Genomic DNA, 21,524 nt, shown 5'->3' with positions numbered 1-21,524 from the left:
GAGGGCAGGAGACTGTTGGGGCTGGGATGTGGTTTAAATGCCACGTCCCGCCTCCAATGGGCTGGCGGAGAGTGGAGCCTCTTTCTGGCGCTCTCTCCCCTACCCATGAGTCATTGAGTGGCTGCTGAAATTGTCAGTGGTTACTCGCTTACTCAACATCCCCAGGACGGCACTGAGCAAATTTTCAAAATGCGCCTGTGCTCGCTGTCCAAGACTGTGTATTCCATGGTGGCTTTGAAGCATTAATGCATTCGATCCTTGTTTAGCTTGTATGCACGGCAGTAAGCCCTCACTATAATGGACTCATGTGAGGGTTCACCACTCACCCACCCCTGCCAGGCTCCCCCAGCCCCAGCCTCCCCCACCCCACAAAAAAGTAAAACCCTGCCACCCACCAGTGCCGTTGCCAATGGAGGAGATGTGCACCCCCCCACGCGCTGCCAGAAGCTCCACCGCATGGCCTGGAGGAACTACCACCATGTACCCACGGTGGCTCTGGTGCAGGAGGTGGAGGCGTCTCCAGGTTGCACCAGCATTAAGACTTAATTTTTTTTTTTTTAGTGAGGGGGGGATGACTTTACAGACCCCAGAAGGCTTTGGAAGCAACAGGAGGTGGGATGTTCATTGTTCCCAAAGTCCAGTAAATCGGGGTCCATAAAATTGAGGGTTTACTGTACGGTGTTGCAAACCTCTCCAGCAGAGCCCTAACCGTAGTAAATGGGATGTGCATGAGCAATCGAGTCAGCTGAAAAGAGCGGGTGTGCCGGGGAATGGTTCGTCTCATTGAAGTGTGTCGTGTTACTGAAAAAGCTGGGAATCACTGGTCGAACCTAAGAACAGTCCTTCCCCCATGCTTACCGCGCTCTGTCATTCAGTAGGTGCCGGATGTAGAATTCTCTGCGTTCCTAAACATTAACCCCGAGGAGCAGCCTCTCTTAGGGGGCGGCTACGCTCACCAGCAGAGCCACCGGGTTCAGTTTTGTGCCCCTTGGGGGGACGCGCAAAATCGAATGATCGGGGTTGATCGTCAGCCCTGTAACTCCTCAATCTCGTGAGGAGTTCGGGGGGGTTGACGGGCATGTTTCTCCCATCAACTCCCCGCCCAGTGAGGGCAGTCAGATACGTCGATCATAGATACATTGATTCCAGCGACGCAATTGCATCGCTGGAATGGACACATCGACGATTGACTTTAAGGTCTACCATAACCCTGCCTTTATAGCACTCACAGCCCCCTGCACTGGGGAGAGACCCTGCTAATATGCTGGCAGTAGGGCAGAGCCAGACAGTGGGGGGCTGAGAACCCATCAATATTCACACTGAGGAGGGGGCATGAGGGCAGGTGAGTTAGCCCCCACCTCTTGCGATGCTGGAGACCCCATCAATGCAAGGAGGGCTCCAGAGACACTGACAGCCATTGAGCTGTGGTGTTGGGGAACCAGGGACTTGAACTAGCCACCTGGTGCTGGCCTGGACCTGCGAGCACCCAGTGGGAGAGGGCAGGATGTCGGAGGTAGCTCCTACACCCATGGGGTCTTGGTTCTCGATTTTAGTCTGTGCTGGGTCCTGAGCCAGCAGTGGCTCAGCCACAGCACTATCCAGCTGATATTATGAGGATGGTTTTATTCCTAACCCCAGTGGCTGGGAGCAGTTGGCACCACTCAAACCTCCAGTCCCCAGGGAGACCTGGTCACGACTCAGCAGGTTTAGAGCTGGCCTGTCACTGTGGGACAGGGGGGGAGATACACCCCGGTCATGCATCGCCAGTACATCCCACTCACATACGACCACTGTAAACACAAGCGTAGGAGTCAATGCAACAGTGGCGCCCACCCCAGGAGATCCCAGGGCAGAGGGAACTGTGCTCCCCTCAATGCCCCAGAGGTGGCTGAATCACTACTTCAGCCTCTGTATCTCTGCATAAACAGCTCCCACTCCCCACCCTAGAGCCAGCTACATTGTTGCACCACACCAGGCCTCCCTGGGGGAACAGGTGTCAGGCCCCATCCCAGAGATGAGTCCATCTCGTTAGAAGACTAGGGATCCCCGTGTTAACAGCCCCTGCCGCCCACCCTGGATGGACCCTCTGTAAATATCTTAGCAACACACCTCAGAATCAGCTGCATCTCAGCACCAGGCAAAGGAAACTCTGTGACAGGCGCCTGCATCTTTGGCTGCGCTGAAAGACTCTGCATCAAGCACCACCAGAGCCAGCCGCATCTCAGCGCCAGGGGAGGGCTCCCTGGTATAAGCAGCCTCCAGGCTGACCCCACTCCAAACGCAGCTGTATCTTAGCACCCGGTGAGGGCTCCCTGCGCAAACAGCCCTCCAGGGTTACCCGGCCCAAAACCAGCTGCATCTCAGCACCAGCTCTGTGCAAACAGCCTCCGGGCTGGCCCCACCCCAGCAGCAGCTGCAGGTCAGTGCTAGCTGAGCGCTCCCTCTGCAGACAGCCGCTAGGCTGGCCCCACCCCAGAAGCGGCTGCATCTCGGCTGAACCAGCCCTGCCCAAGAGCCGGGGGGAAGGGGAGGAAGAGAGTCATGGGGGGGAGGAGCCGCAGTTGCATGACGGGAAAAGTCCCCCTCCCCCATCCGGCTCAATAACTCGTGGCTGAGCTAGAGCCGGGCAGAGCCGTTCTCACGGGGACTCCCCCGCCCAGGTAAGCCCGGGCCCCTTCTTCCCAGCCCGCGGCTCCGGCTCTGGCTCTGTCATTGTCCGGGAGCTGAAAGCGTCCTCGGCTCCCAGCCGGCCCCTCCCCTTCCCGGCTCGGCTCGGCCCGGCCCGGCCCCGCCCCGCCCCGCGGCAGCTGCGCTCGGCAGGCGGAGAGCCCCGGGGTGCCGGCCGGGCAGCGACCACACGTGGCGGTGAAAGTGACAAGGCGTGGGGGAGGGGTGCTGGCGCCAGCCCCCAGCATCCTGGGCGGTTCCTTAAGGCCCCGATCTGGGACTGCCGGGGGAGCGGGGGACGCGCTCGGCTTCTTTAACATGACCTCGTGGGAAGATCTGTTGGTTTTTTCCCTGGCTCCGTGGAACAACACAGACGGGGGTGGGGGGGCGGAAAGGGGGACCTAGGGAAAGCACGCGCAGGGCAAGAGAGCAGACCAGGGTGTGACTGACAGGCAGGGAGCAGGCCAGTGGGCGGGCGTGTGACAGGGAAAGAGCACACGTGCGTGCAAGACAGGCAGTGAGTGACAGGGAGCTAGCAGGTGTGCCCCCCCCCCCCTCCGAGGGGGTAGGAGTTCTGGTGCATGAATTTCCTGGAATAGAGGGACTTGGAATCAAGGGTGCCCAGCATTAGATATTTCAAAACCAGGCTCAGGGGTTCCCTGGCCTCTGACAAGGGCGAACAAGGTTAAACTTTCTTCTAACGCCTCCTTTAAAGGCACAAAACATTAAAACCAGGTCAAGGTTTGAGAGGTAAAGCACCAATAGGGGTTTTAGTATAGCCACTAAAAATGGCCTTTTTGAAAAGGCCCCTGCTCCTCATGGGAGAGTGGTAATGGTGGTGTGGGGGAAGAGAAAGCTGAGAGAGAAGGGTGGGAACTATTAATGAAGTTTTGGTTTGTTACTGAACCAGACCAAGTCAGCCACCTACAGGAGAGAACAGCCATCCTTGCCCTCCATGACTTTCACTTGCAGTTTCACGGTTGGGGGGGGGGGGGGGAACACAGCTGGCCCCTTGCCTGGCCCCATCATTCCCACCAAGACTTAGCAAACTTAACACGCATGCAGTCTGGTAGTGCCTGAACAATGAACAAATGTATTAATTAGGTAGGGAGCTCATCTGATGAAATGCTGCTTAAGCTTTCGTGAGTAAGATGCATATCAGATGAGCTTATTACCTAATTAACACATTTACTCGCACTTAAAGCCACATGATTTTTTTTTGTGGTACTACAGACTGATGACTACCCCTCTGGGGCCATTTAACAAACCCAAGTTGACCCTCGCTAAACTGGGAGTAAAAGAAGCAGGTTAGGGAAGAGAAAACATAGGGAGGTAGGGAAGCATCTCACACCCCAGACTGGGGCTGGGATTTAGCTAGAACAGGTGGCATTATTCCGTCTTTTTCCATCTGTGTGTGGAATAAATTTTCTTCGGTGCATCAAGGCATCTGTAGATGTGCACTACCACAGGAATCCATAGTGCTGGCTGTGGGCACTCTGTTAATCAGCTGGGGGTACCTGAATTTCTCCTGGGCAGCCACCCAGCTGCACAGCTGACAGGGAGGCCTGCCCCAGAGTCTTGTTTTTAAGTTCCTCCTGTCACATGTGCCCACCCTCCTCTCCCTCTTGGGCTGGTGGAAGTGTGGTTACAGTCCCCTCGATGGCCCTCAGGCTGAGGACAGCACAGCTTGCAGGCTGGGGCCAATAGGGCAGCTTGAGTTCCTTGCCCAATCCTCGGGGGCAATACGGCTGAGTTCAGCTGCAAGGCTGCATCACCTACTGGCTAGCGAGTGCAGCTGTCCTGGAGTCCTGGGCCCTGTGTCTACGTGTGCCCCTTCCTTTCGAAAGGGGCATGTTAATGAGCAGGTTCGAAAGATGCTAATGAGGCACTTCAGTGAATATGCAGCACCTCATTTGCATAATGGCAGCCGCGGCGATTCAGGAGTGTGGCTTTTTGAATCGTGCGCTGCCCGTGGCAACAGGACCTTCCAAAAGGACACCCCCCCCACCCCCCAGTTTTCGAAAGCCCTTGGGGGGTCCTTTTGGAAGGTCCCGTCTCCACGGGATTCAAAAAGCCGCACTTTTGAATCGCCCTGGCCACTATTATGCTAATGAGGCACTGCATATTCATTGCAGCACCTTTATTAGCATCTTTCAAACCCACATGTAGACCCACGCTGGCTGTTTAGCTTGATAGCCACAGTCAGGGGCCACCAGGTGGGATGGAGGGCCTGGGCCTGGACCCTGCTGGCAGACTGTGGCCGTGACCCAGTCAGTTGGGCTTCACAGGCAGGAAATGGCCCTCACTCCACCCCCAGAGCCACTTCCTACCTCATCTCGGCTGTGTCTACACTTATCAAAAACTTGGAAACGGCCAGCTCGACGAATACTAATGAGGCGCTGGAATGCATATTCAGTGCCTCATAAGCATGCTGCCAGCCACAGCGCTTCAAAACTGCCGCGTTTTGCTCCCGGGCGGCTCGGCTACACGTGGGTCCTTTGTGAAAGAACCCCGCCAACATCGAAATCCCCTTAAGGGGACCCATGTGTAGCCGAGCCGTATGGGAGTGAAAGGCGGCAATTTTGAAGCGGCATGCTAATGAGGCACTGAATATGCATTTCAGTGCCTCATTAGCATTCATCAAGCTGGCCATTTTGACAAGTGTAGACACAGCCCTCCTGAAGCTGGGATCCATCAGGTCCGTCCCTGAGATTCTGTTGGTAATAGACCTCCTTCCTCTCCCGAGGTCAGCCAAGAATGAACTGGGCTGCTCCCTTTTATACCACAGTGCCCAGGGTGGCCTGAGGGGGTGGGACTTCCTCCACCCACACTGTTGGGTTAACCCTTTCTTGCCCTGGGTGGGGTATGCACACTCTACCACAGACTCCAGGAGGGGAAGGATGGGTGGAATAGTCCATTACATCATTATATTGTCCACCAGTAGGCCCAATATCCAAACCTGGCAAGTTCTGCTGGCGTTGGGAACTTTCACTCGCTCCCAGGTCAGTGAGGCCAAAATACACTCCCTGGCTGTTACTGTCGCGTACGAGCATCCCACAGCCCCTCCTGCAGTTATCTTCCCGCATCCTGTGAGCCAGGACAGTGCTAGGGTCTCCTGGTACAGGAGGGGAAACTGAGGCACAGCACTATTGAGGCCTGCTCTGCCTTTCAGAGCTTGGGGGGCAAGGACAGTATGTGATAATGTTACTGAAGAGCTCTTGCAACTGCCTACAGGCAGGTTCGAACCTGGGACCTTTGGAGCTTAGTGAAGGAGCCGCTAAGAGCTGGCTGGCTCTCGGCCAAGGCTACAGAGGAAACTTGTTCTGTAAGTGGTCGAGTGCTGCTCCAGAGGGGAGTGACCCACACCCAGGTGCGCGCGTTACCCTACGACAGCAAATACTCTAGTGGAGACACAGTCGTCCTCGGAGAGCTTGTACCAGACACCAAATAAGCTGTCCGAGTGCTAGCGCTTTTACGCCAGCCTCACGGCAGCCCCCACCACCACGTGCTGCTGGTGTATCCACCCTCACTAACCCCACCGAGGCAGACGCTGCCCGAGGGACAGCCCAGAGAGCGTGACGGCGCAGGGAGCTGAATGCAGTTCTCCTACGTCCCAAGTTCATGCCCCTAATTGCTCCCTCCTGCCTCTGGGCCGGCTCTCGAAGAGGGGGAGGGGGTCTCCGGCTGGCTGGGAGTCCACGGGGCTTTTCCAGCAAGGAAGGGGGTGTCCGCGCTAGGAGAACAGGCGGGTCAGCAAACCTGAGGCACGAGCCCAGGCAGCGCTCGGCTCTTGTGGTTCTGAGTGGGGGAGCTGAGCACTCCGGTCCTCAGTACCATAGGGCTGCCCCTCACTGTCTGCGTGTTCGCCCCCACAGGAGCTGCGGGAGACGGCCTGTCCCAGAGAGCAGCGTCGCCGGCTGCAGGAGGCGGCTCTGGAGCTGCTGGACAGTTCGTACGTCTGGGCCCTTGAGCCGCATCCCCCCAACCTGGCTTGGGCGGTGTCAGAAACGGGGCAGTGGGGTCCGAAGCCGGGGGCTGGATGCTTCCTGCCAGGGGCGCGAATGAGCCTGGAAGACCTGGGGCCTGGGCTCGGTCCCTGCTGGGACAGGGACCGCCTGGGGCAGCCGCAATGGCTGCGGGGCCGGGGCCCGAGGGGGCCCTGGACGTGCAGTTGCAGATCCAGCTGGAGCAGTCGGTGCTCCCTGCTGAGCTGCCGGAGCAGCCGAACTCGGCCGGGCCCGAGCCTGATCCCGAGGCGGGAGTGGAGCGGTCGGGCGCGCTGCCCGTGGTGGTGCAGTCCGGCACCATCGGGGAGCTGCTCAGGTGGGTGGCGCCTCAGCAGGCCCGGTACGTGTCCCAGAAGGAGATGCTGCAGCACTGGGAGGACGCCTGGCAGGAGGTGCTGCAGGCCCTGAGCCCCCTCCCGGAGGTGGGGCCAGCTCCGGCCAGCGCCCTCGGGCAGGGAGAGCCGGCGTCCCAGGGGGGCGGCGAGCCCCCGACAGGCCCAGAGCAGCACCAGAGCGACCAACAGCGGGAACCAGCGTTGCCTCGAGAGGAGCTGTTGCCAGAAGAGCCTCCTGCTCCCATGGCTGGGCCAGCACCCACTTGTGCACACGGGTGTGAAATCCCCGTCTCCCAGGAGGGCAGCGAGTCCCCCAGGGGCCTGGACCAGGCTGGGATGCAGCCCAGGGAGGCGACGGCCCCGTGCAAGGAGGAGCAGCTGTCTGACAGGGAGGTTAATTCAGCTCCAGCACCGCCACGGGGACCTCTGCAGCCACCCCAGCTGGCACCGGAGGATGATATTGAGGCCTATCTGGCCACCTATGAGCAGGTGGCTGAGGCCTGCCAGTGGCCGAGAAGGGAGTGGGCTGCCCGACTGGAGCCGAACCTCACTGGGAAAGCCCAGCTGGCCTTTGGCAGCCTGGATGTCACCGAGACCAGTGACTATGGGAAGGTGAAGGCGACCATCCTGCGTCGCTACGGCCTCAGCCCGGAGACACGGCGTCGGCGCTTCCGGCAGTTCCGCTACCAAGAGGCCGAGGGGCCCCGAGAGGCTTACGGCCGCCTCCGGGAGCTCTGCCTTCGCTGGCTGGAGCCGCAGAGCCGCACCAAGGAGCAGATCCTGGAGCTGCTGATCCTGGAGCAGTTCCTGACCATCCTGCCGGAGGAAATGCAGAGCTGGGTCTGGGAACGTGGCCCTGAGACCTGTGCCCAGGTGGTGGCCCTGGTTGAGGAGTTCCAGGCGGAGCTGCAGGTGAGAGAGTTTAACTCGGGTTCTATCCGTAAGGGACTGGGGTGGGAAGGGGAGATGAACCGCAGAACCCACAAGGGATCAAGAATGGGGGTGTCTGTGCCTCTAAAGTCGTGCTCAGGAATCTCCGTGGAGTTCGGGTGCTTCAGACTTTGGGTGCTCAACACAAGACAGCCGGGCCCAGGTGGTTGAGATGTTGCACAGCTGTGTTATTTTTAGCACATCCTTTTCCCCCCACCCTGAAACCAGGCTCCACACCTCTCTCAGGTGGACAGCTGAAGTTGTGCTCCAAATCGGAGGCCACCTGTGGGCATCTGAGAACTTGTGGGCTCCTGTCAACTTAGAAGGACCAACGGGACAGTTCTGAGCCCACGAGAGCTGCCACTGCTGTTAAGTGGAGGGTCCTGCCAGAGTGAATTCCCCACAGGTGGCATCTCAGAAATGTCCTAAGGTGCCCTGAGGGAGAGCAGAAAGTATAATGCTGCCCCAAAACGATCTCCTGGAGTAGTTGCCCCTTAACTGTCTCTTTGTTAAGATAACTTAGATTGAGCTCCTGGAGTCTGACGCTGTACAACCGGTTTGGTGTTCCTTCAATCCATGTCATGGACCTCTCTGCATCCACTCCAATTTCTTGACATCCTTCTTGAATTGTGAGCACCGGCACTGGATCGCTCTGTCTCAGTGACCTATCCTCTTCGTTATTACCACCCCCACAGTTTTTGGTTAGCTGAAAACTTCACTATTGAGGATAGTTGTTTTGTTTTTTTTTCCCAGGTCACTGATAAAAACCTAGAAGCCAAATCCTCTGGTCCCCACTGAAAACACACCTGCTGGCTGCTGCTTCTCCATCTACAGTTTTATTTTGAGACCTAGCAGTTAGTCAGTTTTTAATCCATTTGAATAGGGAAACATGTTAATTTGATAATGTTCTGTTTTTTTAATCAAAATGTTGTGCGGTACTAAATGTAAAGCTTTACAGAAGTCTAAGCAGGCTACATCAACATTATTACCTTTGTTGGTCAAACCTGTAATCTCTTAAAACAAAAGACAAGATAGTTTGACCAGTTCTATTTTCCATAAACTCATGTTTCTTGCCATTAATTACATTACCCTGCTCTAAGTATTTATAAATCGAGTCCTGTAATGACCTCCCTGTTACCTTGAACTGAGGTCAGGCTGATATGCCAATAATTACTCAGGTCAATCCATTTATCTCTTTTATAAATTGGCACCTTAACTTTCTTCCAGTTTTCTGGTATTTCCTCAGTGGTCCAAGACTTATTGAATAGCAAAACTAATGTTCCAGGGAGCTCCTCGGCCCACTCTTTTAAAACTCTTGGTTGCAGATTATCCAGGCCTGCTGATTTACAAATATCTGACTTTAGTGGCTTCTGTTTAATGCCCTCCAGAAACACAAAGGGAACCGAGAAGGAGTGTTATCATAATGGTGTGCTGAGACTAAATCCTCTGCTTTTCTTTTCCCAGTACAGAACAGAAATATTTACTGAATGCTTCCATCTTTTTTGACGTGATTATTGAGACGTTCACCATTTCCATCCAGTAGTGGACCAGAACCACTGTCGGGATTCTGACCATCACCCCGGGCAGAACAGACTTTGTTGGGACAGCGCAGGGGGTTAGCCTTCCCCAGCCAGCCTTTCAGCACTGCTGGTGCACACTGCCTGGGGTTCTGGCGGCAATTTGAAGAGCCTAGTGAGGTAGCAGCAGCTGGGAGCCCTGGGCCCTTTTGGAATTACTGGGCCCTGGGGCAGCTCCCCTTTTTTGTCCCCCTGCATCAGCAGCCCCCTCACCCTTCCATGCACACCTTAATTCTGTCGGTCCTGTTTCCTCCGCACTTGGTGCCAGCCTACTTCTGTGCCTGGTTCCCCTGACTTCAGGGACTGGCCCTGGAACAGCCGCCAGGGCGAGGGATGGCAGGAGGACTTAGGGGAGGACCGGTCCCTGGCACAAGCCCTGGCGGCCTGGGCTGAGGAGGAGGCGTTTGTGGTTGCAGGTGCCGGTGCAGTTCTCGGATGTGGCTGTGACTCTGGCCGAGGCCGAGTGGGTGCTGTTGGACGAGGATGAGAAGCAGCTTTATCGGGAGACTATGTATGAGAATTACCGGAGCATCAGCGCGCTGGGTGAGCTGGGTCATTACTCGGACTTCCTGCCTGTGGCGGGAGCTCTGGGTGAACTGCCCAGAACGCGTCAGTCTTTTCATCCACGGAATTCCATTTCGTTAACTGTGGGCCACCTGGGGGTGGGGCCGCAGGGGGGCAGACCCCCCCCCAACTCTGAATGGTATGTTGCTTGAGGGGCAGTTCACCCCTTCCTGTGCAGCGCAAAAGCGCCACTTCTAGGCTTCTAACCTCTCTGCAGTTTGCACCAAAAGTTACATTGCTCTGATGGAAAACTTTCAGCCAGGCCTCTCTGCTGTTCCCAGTCCCAGGGTGTTCCCCATGGGGGGGTGATGCTGGGGTTCCCTGCACCTAAATAGAAATAAATGGAGATACACATCCCATAGAGCTGGAAGGGACCTTGGGAGATCATTAAGTCCAGTCCTCTTAGCAGGACCAAGCGCCCTCCCCTCTTTTGCCTTAAATCTGTTTGCCCCAGACTCCTAAATGACCCCCCCCCCCCCCCAAAGATTGAACTCACAGCCCTGGGTTTAGCAGGCCAATGCTCAAACCACTGAGCTAGCCCTCCCCTCTTGTTCTGAGGGAGGAGCAGAGACGGGACCTGTGTAATTACTCCCCCTTATCCCCAGCTACATCTGCTACAGACTTTCCCGTCAAACATCTTTTTTTATGGAAATAGGATTTATTTCAATGAACACCCCCGAAGCCCGGCCACCACCGCAGCTAAAGTTTCAGACCCTGCTGTGGGCTTCTCTGCAGGCAGCTCAGAGAGCGTGAGGGAGGGGCCAGGGCTGACTGCCCCAAGCTCCGCCCTCTCTGCCATTGGCCCCACCCCTTCTGGGGACACACGGATGAGTTTGGGGGCAGTGCTGTGGGCGGGGGCAGGGTCACTCAGCTTCCTGCCACTGCCGTGAATGCAGGAGGGGGCCTGACCCCTGCAGCTGGCCTCAGGCCCCCTGCTAGCTCCCCCCAGGCTGTGAGGCTTGGGGGGAGGGGATGGGAGCAGTATGTGGGGGAGGGGACAGGAAGAGGCAGGTTGCCCCAGGCCCTGCAGCACTGCAGGGACGGTCCTGCTGGTGAGCTGGGGCGGATTCCTGCTCCGACACAGAGAGCTGTTGTCTGCTCTTGCGGGTTCAGAGTTACCCTGCGCCTGCCCTTCCTCCCCCGGCTCACCCCGCTTCCCTGTGGCCCCCTCCTGAGTCGAGAGGGGCCTTTGTACCAGGCCTGGGGGCCGCCTGAACGTGCCCTGATGGCTTCTTTCCTCCTTGGTGTGGGCAGGTTTCCCAGTTCGCAAACCGGCCCTGATCTCGCAGCTGGAGCGAGGGGAGGAACCATGCAGCCCAGATCCCCTGGCCCCTCAGGAGCAGCAGACCCAGAGGGACGTCCCAACAGGTGATGGGTGAAGCAGCCAACTCAGAAAATAAAAGCCTGGGATCCCAGCCACAAGCTCCCAGGGCAACGCCCCCAGTTGTGGGGCGGGTGGAGCTCCTGCAGCCCCCCCGCCAGCTCCACTGAGCCATGGGGAAGGCAGATCCACAATGTCCTGGTTCCCCAAGACAGGCTCTGTCCTGTTTTGAGCTCTGCCACAGACTCCCTGTGTGACACTGGGCAAGTCACTTAGTCCCTCTGCAGGTCAGTTCCCAGCTGTGAACTGGGGGCAACAGCGCAATCCCTGGCCGGTGGGTTTCTGAACTAGGAGCCTGGAAGAACTCAGAAACTAGCCAGGAATGCCAGGGAGCACCTTTTGTTTCACACAGGGGAACGTTCCACTTCCCAAAAGCTCAAACGTTTGCACGCAATTGCTCTCTGGTGGGTCCCTGCAGCCCGGCTCACGCGCCGTGTCTCTCTCGGTCCCTGCAGGCTCTGGCAGGGCGCGGCACACGTCCAGGCTGCGCCCCAAGCAGAGAGCAGCACCTCTCAGGGCAGCGCTGATGCTAAAGGCCTCATCCAGACGGCCCAAGAGGAGAGCGCCACAGAGCCCAGGCCGGGAGAGGAAGAAACCTTCTTCGAGTGTAAAGCCAGCAGCCCACCTGTGGGGTGGGAAACAGCAGCTCCCTACCTGTCCTGTGCACAGGATACAGACGCCTCCTTCCGTAGGCAGAAAACAGCCGCCCCATCCCGGGTCCAAGGAACAGCCGCTCCCACCCACGCCCACGGCACAGCTGCCTCCTGTCCTGAGCAGGGTACGGAGACCCCCACCCATGCCCATGGCACAGCCACCTCCTGCCCTGAGCAGGGCACAGCCGCCCCCACTCATGCCCACGGCACAGCCGCCCCCTGCCAAGCCCACGGCACAGCCACCTCCTGTCCTGAGCAGGGTACAGCCGCCCCCTGCCAAGCCCACGGCACAGCCACCTCCCGCCCTGAGCAGGGTACAGCTGCCCCCACCCATGCCCATGGCACAGCCACCTCCTGTCCTGAGCAGAGTACAGCCGCCCCCTGCCACACCCAAGAAACAGTCGCCTCCTGCCCTGAGCAGGGTACAGCCGCCCCCTCCCATGCCCACGGAAGAGCTACCACCTGTCCTGAGCAGGGTACAGCCGCCTCCACTCATGCCCATAGCACAGCCGCCCCCTGTCCTGAGCAGGGTACAGCCGCCCGCTCCTGTGCCCAGCACACAGCCGCCTCCTACCCAGCCACCACACCGGCCAGCCCTGCCTCAGTCCGGCCGCAAGGAAGCAGCGGCCGGGGCTCCCTCTCCCAGCAAGAGCCTGTCCCCCTCGGAGAAGTGCAACCAGTGTGCCCAGTGCGGCCAGGCCTTCCGGCAGAGCTCGGACCTGCTGCGGCACCAGCGCATCCACACGGGGCAGAAGCCCTTCACCTGCCCGGTGTGCGAGAAGCGCTTTCGGCTGCAGTCCAACCTGATCGTGCACCAGCGCACGCACACCGGGGAGCGGCCCTACCAGTGCGCCGACTGCGGCAAGGCCTTCAGCCAGAGCTCCAACCTCCTGACCCACAGCAAGATCCACCGGGGCCAGAAGTCCTTCTCCTGCTTCGAGTGCGGCAAGAGCTTCCACCACAGCTCCAACCTCATCATCCACCAGCGCACCCACACCGGCGAGCGCCCCTTCGAGTGCAACATCTGCGGCAAGCGCTTCGGCGACCGCTCCACCCTGGTGCAGCACCGGCGCATCCACACCGGCGAGCGGCCCTACCAGTGCGCCCAGTGCGGCAAGGCCTTCAGCCAGACCTCGCACCTCAACAAGCACCGGCGCACCCACGCCGGCCCCGGCGCCCAGAGCAGAGCCGCCCCTGGGAACGGGCTGCGGGGAAGCGCCACCCTCCATGGGGCGGCCACGGGGCAGGCGGGAGCTGCCGCCGCCCAGGGCTTGGCCTCCCACAGGCGCGTGGCCCCCAAAGACTCGCTGATGGTGGAGAAGTTGAGAGCAGCCCTGGAGGGTACGCCCTTCCCGGAGAAGGAGGGCGCCCCCCAAAACGGGGGTGCGGCACCGGGGGAGGAGAGAGCAGCTCCGAAAGTTGCTTTGGCCCCAGGGGTGAGAGCTGCCCCCAAGTACACGCTGACCGTGGGCCTGGAGAAGGCGACCATCAAAGATATCTGGGCTGCAGGGAAGGAAAGGAGGACCCTCGCCATGGGGCCACGTGAGGCGCGAGCTGCCCCCCGGAACAGGCTGGGTGCAAGAGAGGGGAGAGCTGCTCCCAAAGCCAGGCCAGGGGTTGGGGAGGGGAGAGCGTCGGGGCAGGATGCGCCAGCCATGCAGGAGGGGGGAGCGGCTCTGAAAGAGGCCCAGGGGGCTGGGAAGGGCAAAGCAGCCATGAAACACCCAGCAGCGGTGGAGATGGGGACAGTGGCCTCCAACCACCCGCTGGACTCGGGGAACGGGCAAGCTGACCCCAACCACGTGCAGGCCACGGGGAAGGGGCGAGCTGAGCCTAACCACACGCTGACCACAGGGAAGAGGCAAGCTGAGCGCAACCCTGTGCTGGCCACAGGGAAGGAGACAGTGGAGCCCAACCACACGCTGGCCAGGGGAAAGGGGAAAGTGGACCCCCAAAGTGCACTGACCGTAGGGAATGAGAGAGCTGACCCCAAACAGCTTCAGGCCCCAGGGAAGGGTAAACCAGATGCCAACCACACACTGGCCCTGGGGACAGGGAGGGCTGATCCCAAGCAGCTGCAGGCCACAGGGGAGGGGAAAGCTGACCCCAACCACGTGCTGGCCACAGGAAAGGGGACAGGGGACCCCAAACCTGCACTGGCCCAGGGGAAGGGAAGAAGTAACCCCAAACAGCTGCAGGCTACAGGGAAGAGGAGACCTGACCCTAAACACACCCTAGCCACGGGGAAGGGGAGAGCCAGATACAAACATGCATTGGCCACAGGGCAGGGCAGATCTAGCCCCAGACGCAAGTCAGGCCCTGGGGAACGCAGACTTCAGGGGGGACCTCTCATGTCGCTGCGCGCCAGGGGCAGGAATGGCTCCCGTGGGAGCCCCCACACTGCACAGTAGGGCAGGGGCTGGCTTGGGTGGATGTGTGGAACCCCATCAATGTGCCAGAAGACAGCAATGCCTGAGCCCTGCGCTGCGGCAGGTTCGCAGGAGCCGGGCTGAGCAGAGATGTGCTCGCAGCGCGGACAGAAAGCAATGGGCAGGCAGGGCTGACACGGCCGGGCATCTCCCCCACTGCGGGGCGAGCGGCTGCCACTTGCGCCTGCCGGTACCTTATCCCTGCCTGCGGAGGGGCTGAAATCTCAGCTGGCAACGGCAGGCGACGCTGATGAATTTTAAACTTTCCAATTGGACTCTGAACGGAGGGGGTCTAAAAGAACCCTTGGGCCTCTCCCTCTGCGTGGAATGCGGGGGGCAGACCCAGGTCTCCTGAGCCGTAGAGCATCTCTTCAAAACCCTCCGCTCTGTGTTCAAGATAGAAAAGAATATCTGTGCCTAGCCCCGGCGACGGGAGAAAAATCAGGAACGCTCAACCCCTCTTAGCGCCGATGCCAAAGGGCGAATCCCTCCGGGCTAATTTATTTGTCTGCAAGAGAGACCTCAGCGAGGTAGACAGCGAGCTGGACAACTGGGAAGATCTAGCAGACGACCGCAGCAGATGGAGGCAGGGGCTACACAAGGGCCTTCAGAAGGGCGAGATGAGGATCAGACAGCTAGCAGAGGAGAAGCGAGCGCACAGAAAGCACACTAAGGACTTGCCAGACACCCACCACATCTGCAAGAGATGCAGCAAGGACTGTCACTCTCGTGTGGGTCTTCATAGTCACAGTAGATGCTGTAAATGAAGTCCTCAATGGAAACTATAAAGGGCGCGATCCATAGTCTGTGCAGACTGAAGGATGCCTACTAATTTATTTGTATTAAATCTCATGAGTTTCCAAAGGGCGTTTGGGAGCTTTCAGGGGCGGGGCCCTGATAAAGGCGGGGAGAGAGGAGGGGAAGCCGTGTTACAAGCAAAGCAAACATAGCCTCACGCCTGCATACGCTGAGCCCCGGTTGAGGCTTGAGGGTGAAATGGATGCGAGGGGTTGCCGTGCGCCCCCAGAGTTGGGGGACTTAGGAAAGCTCGCGCCTGCAGAACGGTGGCAGTGGGCGGGGTGGTTTGGTGGCATTTTATTGTATCCTCCTTTTGTAGCACAGGTGGCCAAGCAGTTCTGAAGCACAGCACAGCCGTAGCCAAGGAACAGCCGTGACCCCTATAGCAAATGAGCCGCATTGTTCTGAAAATATATTTACTGTTGAAGCCAACTAGCCACAATCAACCGGCCGAATAGCCTCTGGGAGCCAGTGTGTAGGGCCCCACAGGCATAGGGTAAACAAGGACATAATCCTAGGGCTGGAAGGGACCTCAAGAGGTCATCAAGCCCAGCCCTCTGCTTCAAGCAGGACCAACAACAACTAAGTCATCCAGCCAGGGCTTGGTGACGCCAAGGCTTAAAACCCTCTAGGGATGGAGATTGCACCACCTCCCTAGGCAACGCATTCCAGTGCGTCACCACCCGCCTGGGGAAGTAGTTTCTTCCTAATATCCAACCTATTCTCCTTCTGTAACTTCAGCCCATTGCTCCTTGTTCTGCCATCTGTCACCACTGAGAACAGTCTCTCTCCATCCTCTTTAGAGCTCCCCTTCTGGAAGTTGAAGGCTGCTGTTAAATCACCCCTCAGTCTTCTCTTCTGCAAACTAAATAAGCCCAAATCTCTCAGCCTCTCCTCATAGGTCTTGTGCTCCAGCCCTGTAATCATTTTCATTGCCCTCTGCAGAACCTCCTGCAGCACATCTACATCCTTTTTATATTGGGGGGCCCAAAACTGGACACAATACTCCAAATGTGGCCTCACCAATGCTGATAGAGGGGAACAACCATTTCTCTCGATCTGTCAAAATGCTCCCTCTAAAGCATCCTAATATGCTGTCAGCCTTCTTGGCTACAAGGGCACACTGTTGAGTCATATGCAGCCTTTCATCCACCATAATCCCTGAGTCCCTGTCTGCTGCACTGCTGCTGAGCCAGTGATAAGAGCAGCTTTCACAGAGGAGACCAGATTTCACAGTCTGATACGTTGGCTGTGGCCCCAAGTGCAGGAAGGCCCTATATATAAGCTATATTCACCAACTGCTTGTGCTGTTGGGGGACGGCTTTCACCAGGTCAGTCTTTGAACAACGCAGGTCAGCCATCAAAGTGCTTCTCTGGGCTACCCACGGAAGTAACCAGCAGCTGAAATCATTATATCCCAGGCCAGACTTTGGAATAATGCGTGGCCCAGGCCGCTTCCAGTGTCATTCCCAGCCTCGCAGGGGATGTTCTGAGCAGGCGTGTCCTCAAGCTTTCCATCCATGGGTGGAATAAATTTTATGCCGTGCACCGATGCATGTGCAGCTGTGCACCACCCACAGCAACACGCACTGCTGCCCACGGGGGGCTCTGCAGAGCAGCTGGGTGGCACCCAACTCTGCTGGACGACCGCCCCAGTGCGCAGCGTCCAGAGACCACTGCTGGTGAGGGGGTTTGTGACTAACGAGCAGGCTAGGAGTTTCCAGAGTTGATTGGTTTTTTTTCAGACAGCGGTTTTGACACGCGTGCCTGACAATGAGCTGCAGGGGATGTCGTCTCCCTTGAGGGCACGACTATGGGCTGGCGCCGGTTTCTGGAACCCCTGAGGCCAGCGAGCAGCACCCATGCCCAGGGCTTGAGCTACGGAAAGTCGCTGAGACGACTCAGTGGACCACTGGGCAGGTCCATGGGCCCATTGTGTGCCACGAGAGGACTCGGGCTTTCTAGGCCTGGCTGCTACCTGTAGCTCCAGAAGGCACAGCCATAAGTGGTTCGGAGAGGGCCCCATGCTTTATGGAGATGGGGGGCTTGGGTGACACGGGGTCCGGGGAAGCACAACAGGCCCCATTCCACCCCACCACCTGCTTCAAGGGACATGGGCAGTGGTCCCTGTAAGCTGAGCGCTGGGGCAGCCCCCCCAGGAGAGATTCAGGTGCTGCCCTGCTGATTAGCAGAGCACCCACAGCCAGCAGCCTGTGTTTCTATGGGTGGTGCACAGCTGCCTCTGTGCACAGAACAAAATTTACTCCACCCACGGATGGAAAAAATTAGGGGGAATTCTGGACATGGGGCTTGGGCAGTGCAGGGGCTGAGCTACCGGCCCTACTCCACTTTGCCCCACCTTGCTGGCTCCCAGTGTCACTCAGGAGAGGAGAAATTTGGTGCGGGGGCGGGGGGAGTGTTGGGAATGGGTGGGATCAGGGTGGGGGGGATGGAGAAGGGGTGGGAAGAGGTGGGGCAGAGCAGGGGTGCAGGTTTGGGGGAAGGAATGGCGTGTGGGGTGTGGGCAGAGGTGGGCCAGGGCCAGGCAGGGTGTGCACAGAAGAGTCTTACTTCCTGGACTCCACATCCCGCTAGGAACAGCCCTGCTAGTAAACTTGCCAGGCATCCCCTTTGCAACACGAATGCCCAGTCGGAAGGAGACCCTGGAGGCTCCAGTCAGCACTGCGGAGCAGGCTGTTCAAAGGCCACTTGTGGTACAGAGTTTCAGGCAGTCTCCCTGCCCAGCTCCACACAACTCCTGGAAGTAATGACGTGCCCCTGCTCCTGGATAGAGGGTGGCCATGAAGTTCCCCCACCCTGAGTTCTGCCACCACAGCTCACATTGGCTGGGAGCCGTGGCCAATGGGAGCTGCAGAGGTGGTGCCTGTGGTGGGGGGGAGGGTTGTTTAAACCGAGGCCACGTCTACCCTACAGAGTTCTTTTGAAACAGCTTATTTTGAAATAACACAGCTACACACACAGGCCTCATCTACACGTGCCCCTCCCTTTCGGCAGGGGCATGTAAATGAAGCGGGTTGAAAATGCTAATGAGGCACTGACGTGAATATTCAGTGTCTCGTTTGCATAATGGCAGCCACCCGGTGCATCGAATTGCAAACTAGCTGTCTAGACAGGGCTCCTTCGAAAGGGAACCCGGATTTCGAAAGCCCCCTTCTTCCTCAGAACAATTCATATCAGCTCCTTATTAACATTTGGGACCTGCTTCATTTACATGCCCCTTCTGACAGGGCGGGGCAGCGCAGAGGTAGCCAAAAGGTAGTTAGAAACAGCACCCAGCTATTTCTAAATAGCATTTCCAGACACACAGGCTGTGGCTACGCCAGCCCCCGCCTTTCAAAAGGGGGATGCTAATGAGTTACTTTGGCAGATGCTAATGAGGCGCTGCCATGAATCTGCAGCGCCTCATTAGCATAATGGCAGCCGCGCACATTTCGAAAGTGCCGCTTTCGAAACACACGTGGCCCATGGAGACGGGAGCCTTTCGAAAGCATCCCGAGATTTCAAAAGCCCTTGTTCCCATTTGGTTTTGGGAAGAAGGGGCTTTGGAAGTCCAGGGGGTCCTTTTGAAAGGCCCCTGTCTACACCGGCAGCGTGTGCTTTGAAAGTGGCACTTTCAAAACGCGCGTGGCTGCTGTTATGCTAATGAGCTGCTGCATATTCATGAAAGCACCTCATTAGCATATGCCAAAGTGGCTCATTAGCATCCCCCTTTCAAAAGGCGGGGGCTGGCATAGCCACAGCCTGTGTGTCTGGAAATGCTATTTTGAAATATCTGGGTGCTGTTTCTAACTACGTTTTGGCTACCTCTGCACCGCCCTGCCCTTTCAGAAGGGGCATGTAAATGAAGCAGGTCCCAAATGTTAATAAGGAGCTGATATGAATTGTTTTGAGGAAGAAGGGGCCTTGCGTAGCCAGGCCACAGTGCTATTTTTAAATAGGACGCCATTGTGATTTATTTCAGAATAGCACTAGTCCGTGTCTTAACAGTGCCTGTTCTGAAATAAGCATTATTCCTCCCGCAGTGAGGTTTACCGACTCTGAAATAACACGCTTTGAATTTGTTTTGCAATAGCGTGTGCATAATGTAGATGCTAGCACGGGTATTTTGGAATAACTCTGTCATGTAAACGGAGCTTGAGAGTGTCTTTTTCCTTTTGAAAGCACAGGTTAAACACAGTCTGCGTTTGCTGTGTTCCCACAATAATTGCAAGTGTGGGTGAGTGCATTTCACAATTCCTGTGGTTAGCATTAACAGAGTTTGTGGTCCCACCATAACCAAACGGATTACAATAGGCCAAGCACTGCTGCATCGGTCGAATGTCTATCAGATTTAAGCACACAGGAACAGACACGCAGAAAGGGGCTCTCTCCCATCCCTGCAAGATGGGATGGAATGGAAGTATTCCCTCACACCCAGCTTGCATAATACTTGCTGATTTCCAGGTTTTAACATAACATATGGAGATATACCTCTCAGAGAGCCAGAAGGGACCTTGGGAGGTTGTTAAGTCCAGTCCCCTGCCCTCTAGGCAGGACCAAGCACCATCCCTAACAGATTTTTTCTCTAATCTATTTGCCCCAGAATGGCCTCCTCAAGGACTGAACTCATAACTCCAGGTTCACCAGGCAGATGAACAAACCACTAAGCTCTCCCACCCTCCATTGCATAATGCAACCCTTCCCACAGTCATCTTAACTTAACTCTTACATTTCTGAATCAATCCCAGCATACTTCATGTCCTTAAAACTCTCAACACGTGTCATTGGCCTTAAAATTCCTAGCAGGGGTTGGGGTGGTTCCCTCCCTCTTTTGGCTACTCCTAGCTGGTATATTCAGAGGGTCACAACCTTGGCTTGACCCTCTTGAGAGGTGCAATCCAGGGGAAGCTCAGTGCTGGCCTGCCATCTGCACAGAGAGGTCTGGTCGGTATGTGGCGACTAAGCCTCACACAACTGCTTATTCCATTTTTCCGGTCTCAACTTTATCCTGAACAAATCTCAATATCGCCCCCCACATTTGCTTATTTTGAATAAAGGGGCCCCTTCTTGCAGCATCCCCACATTTACACCATTCCCCCATTAAACAAAAAGGAATTCTTTTCTCGTGGAGCTAGCTACTCAGTGAGCCGTGACTGTTACCCCAACGGAGGGCGTTCCCCTCCTTCCAAGGCCGGGCCACTAAGATAAAAGCAGAAGTGATACGCCAGATGTGTACGAAGCAAAACAAAGAGGAACAAACCTGAAGCAAAAGAAGAAGTTTCTTCTTGGTGTGTCGGTATCTCTACTGCATCACGTTAGCAAGGAGCACCACAGCGTCACTTACGCTGACTTATGAGAACCAGAACTGGCCCAGGCGTAGGCACAATGGGCTGCAGACGTAAAAGCTCATTCTGAATCTTCACCCCCATTAAGTTCTGGGCATCTTCTCTCAGCAGCCACTCGATCATGAAGTAGGACGTCTTTGCGTCACCCTCCTATTTGTGAATCCGTTGATGGCTGATCAGCCCAGTTTTGGAGCTGCCGGTCTTATCACAGAAGGGGTAGGTGTTAGGAGCTGTTGGAGGGGCGCCGGGCAGTTTTTGACACTCTTCTTCTCTGCCTCCCCTCGTCTGCAATGTGGTGGGATCTCTCGAATGGCGCCACCCCCTCAAGGATCACCGCTCTCCATGGCGACGGTCCTGGGTCAGGTTTCTCCAAAGTGTCAACACCGATGCTGCACTTTTTCACGTGTGCCTTCAGCGTGTCCTTAAAGCACTTCTGTTGCCCCCCAATGCTCCCCTGTCCTTCCCCTAACTTGGAGAACAGAATCTGTTTGGAGGTGCTGATCAGGCATCCGAACCACATGACCAATCCAATGCAGTTGTTGGTGAATGATAATGGATTCAATGCTGGTCATGTTTGACTCTTCTAGGACATTAGTGTTCATGTGCCTTCCTCCCAAGAGAGATTTAGGGTTCTCCTGAGGCAACGTTGATGATATCGTTCAAGTGTGTCATGAGGAGGGAGAAAACTTGTTCTTCTTGGCCTCTAAGGATAGAACAAGAGGCAATGGACTTAAACTGTAGAAAGGGAGGTTTAGGTTGGACATTAGGAAAAAGTTCCTAACTGTCAGGGTGGTCAAACAGTGGAATAAATTGCCTGGGGAGGTTGTGGAATCTCCAT

At 56.8% G+C, this 21,524-nt stretch overlaps 1 protein-coding gene across 1 annotated transcript; it reads left to right on the top strand.

The window, feature by feature from the left end:
• Positions 1–2,604: 2,604 nt before the first annotated feature.
• Positions 2,605–15,349, top strand: LOC142014907 (uncharacterized). The gene is made up of 5 exons (XM_074998172.1): positions 2,605–2,660; positions 6,543–7,921; positions 9,933–10,059; positions 11,335–11,448; positions 11,917–15,349. Exons 2-5 carry the CDS (start codon positions 6,707–6,709, stop codon positions 14,523–14,525), a joined length of 4,065 nt encoding a protein of 1,354 aa, XP_074854273.1. The 5' UTR covers positions 2,605–2,660; positions 6,543–6,706; the 3' UTR covers positions 14,526–15,349.
• Positions 15,350–21,524: the final 6,175 nt, after the last annotated feature.

This window comes from Carettochelys insculpta, chromosome 6 (genome assembly GCF_033958435.1).
Source record: "Carettochelys insculpta isolate YL-2023 chromosome 6, ASM3395843v1, whole genome shotgun sequence".
Taxonomy (NCBI): Eukaryota; Metazoa; Chordata; order Testudines; family Carettochelyidae; genus Carettochelys; species Carettochelys insculpta.
The sequence above is the reverse complement of the archived record's forward strand: the minus strand, read 5'-3'. Positions and strand labels throughout refer to the sequence as shown.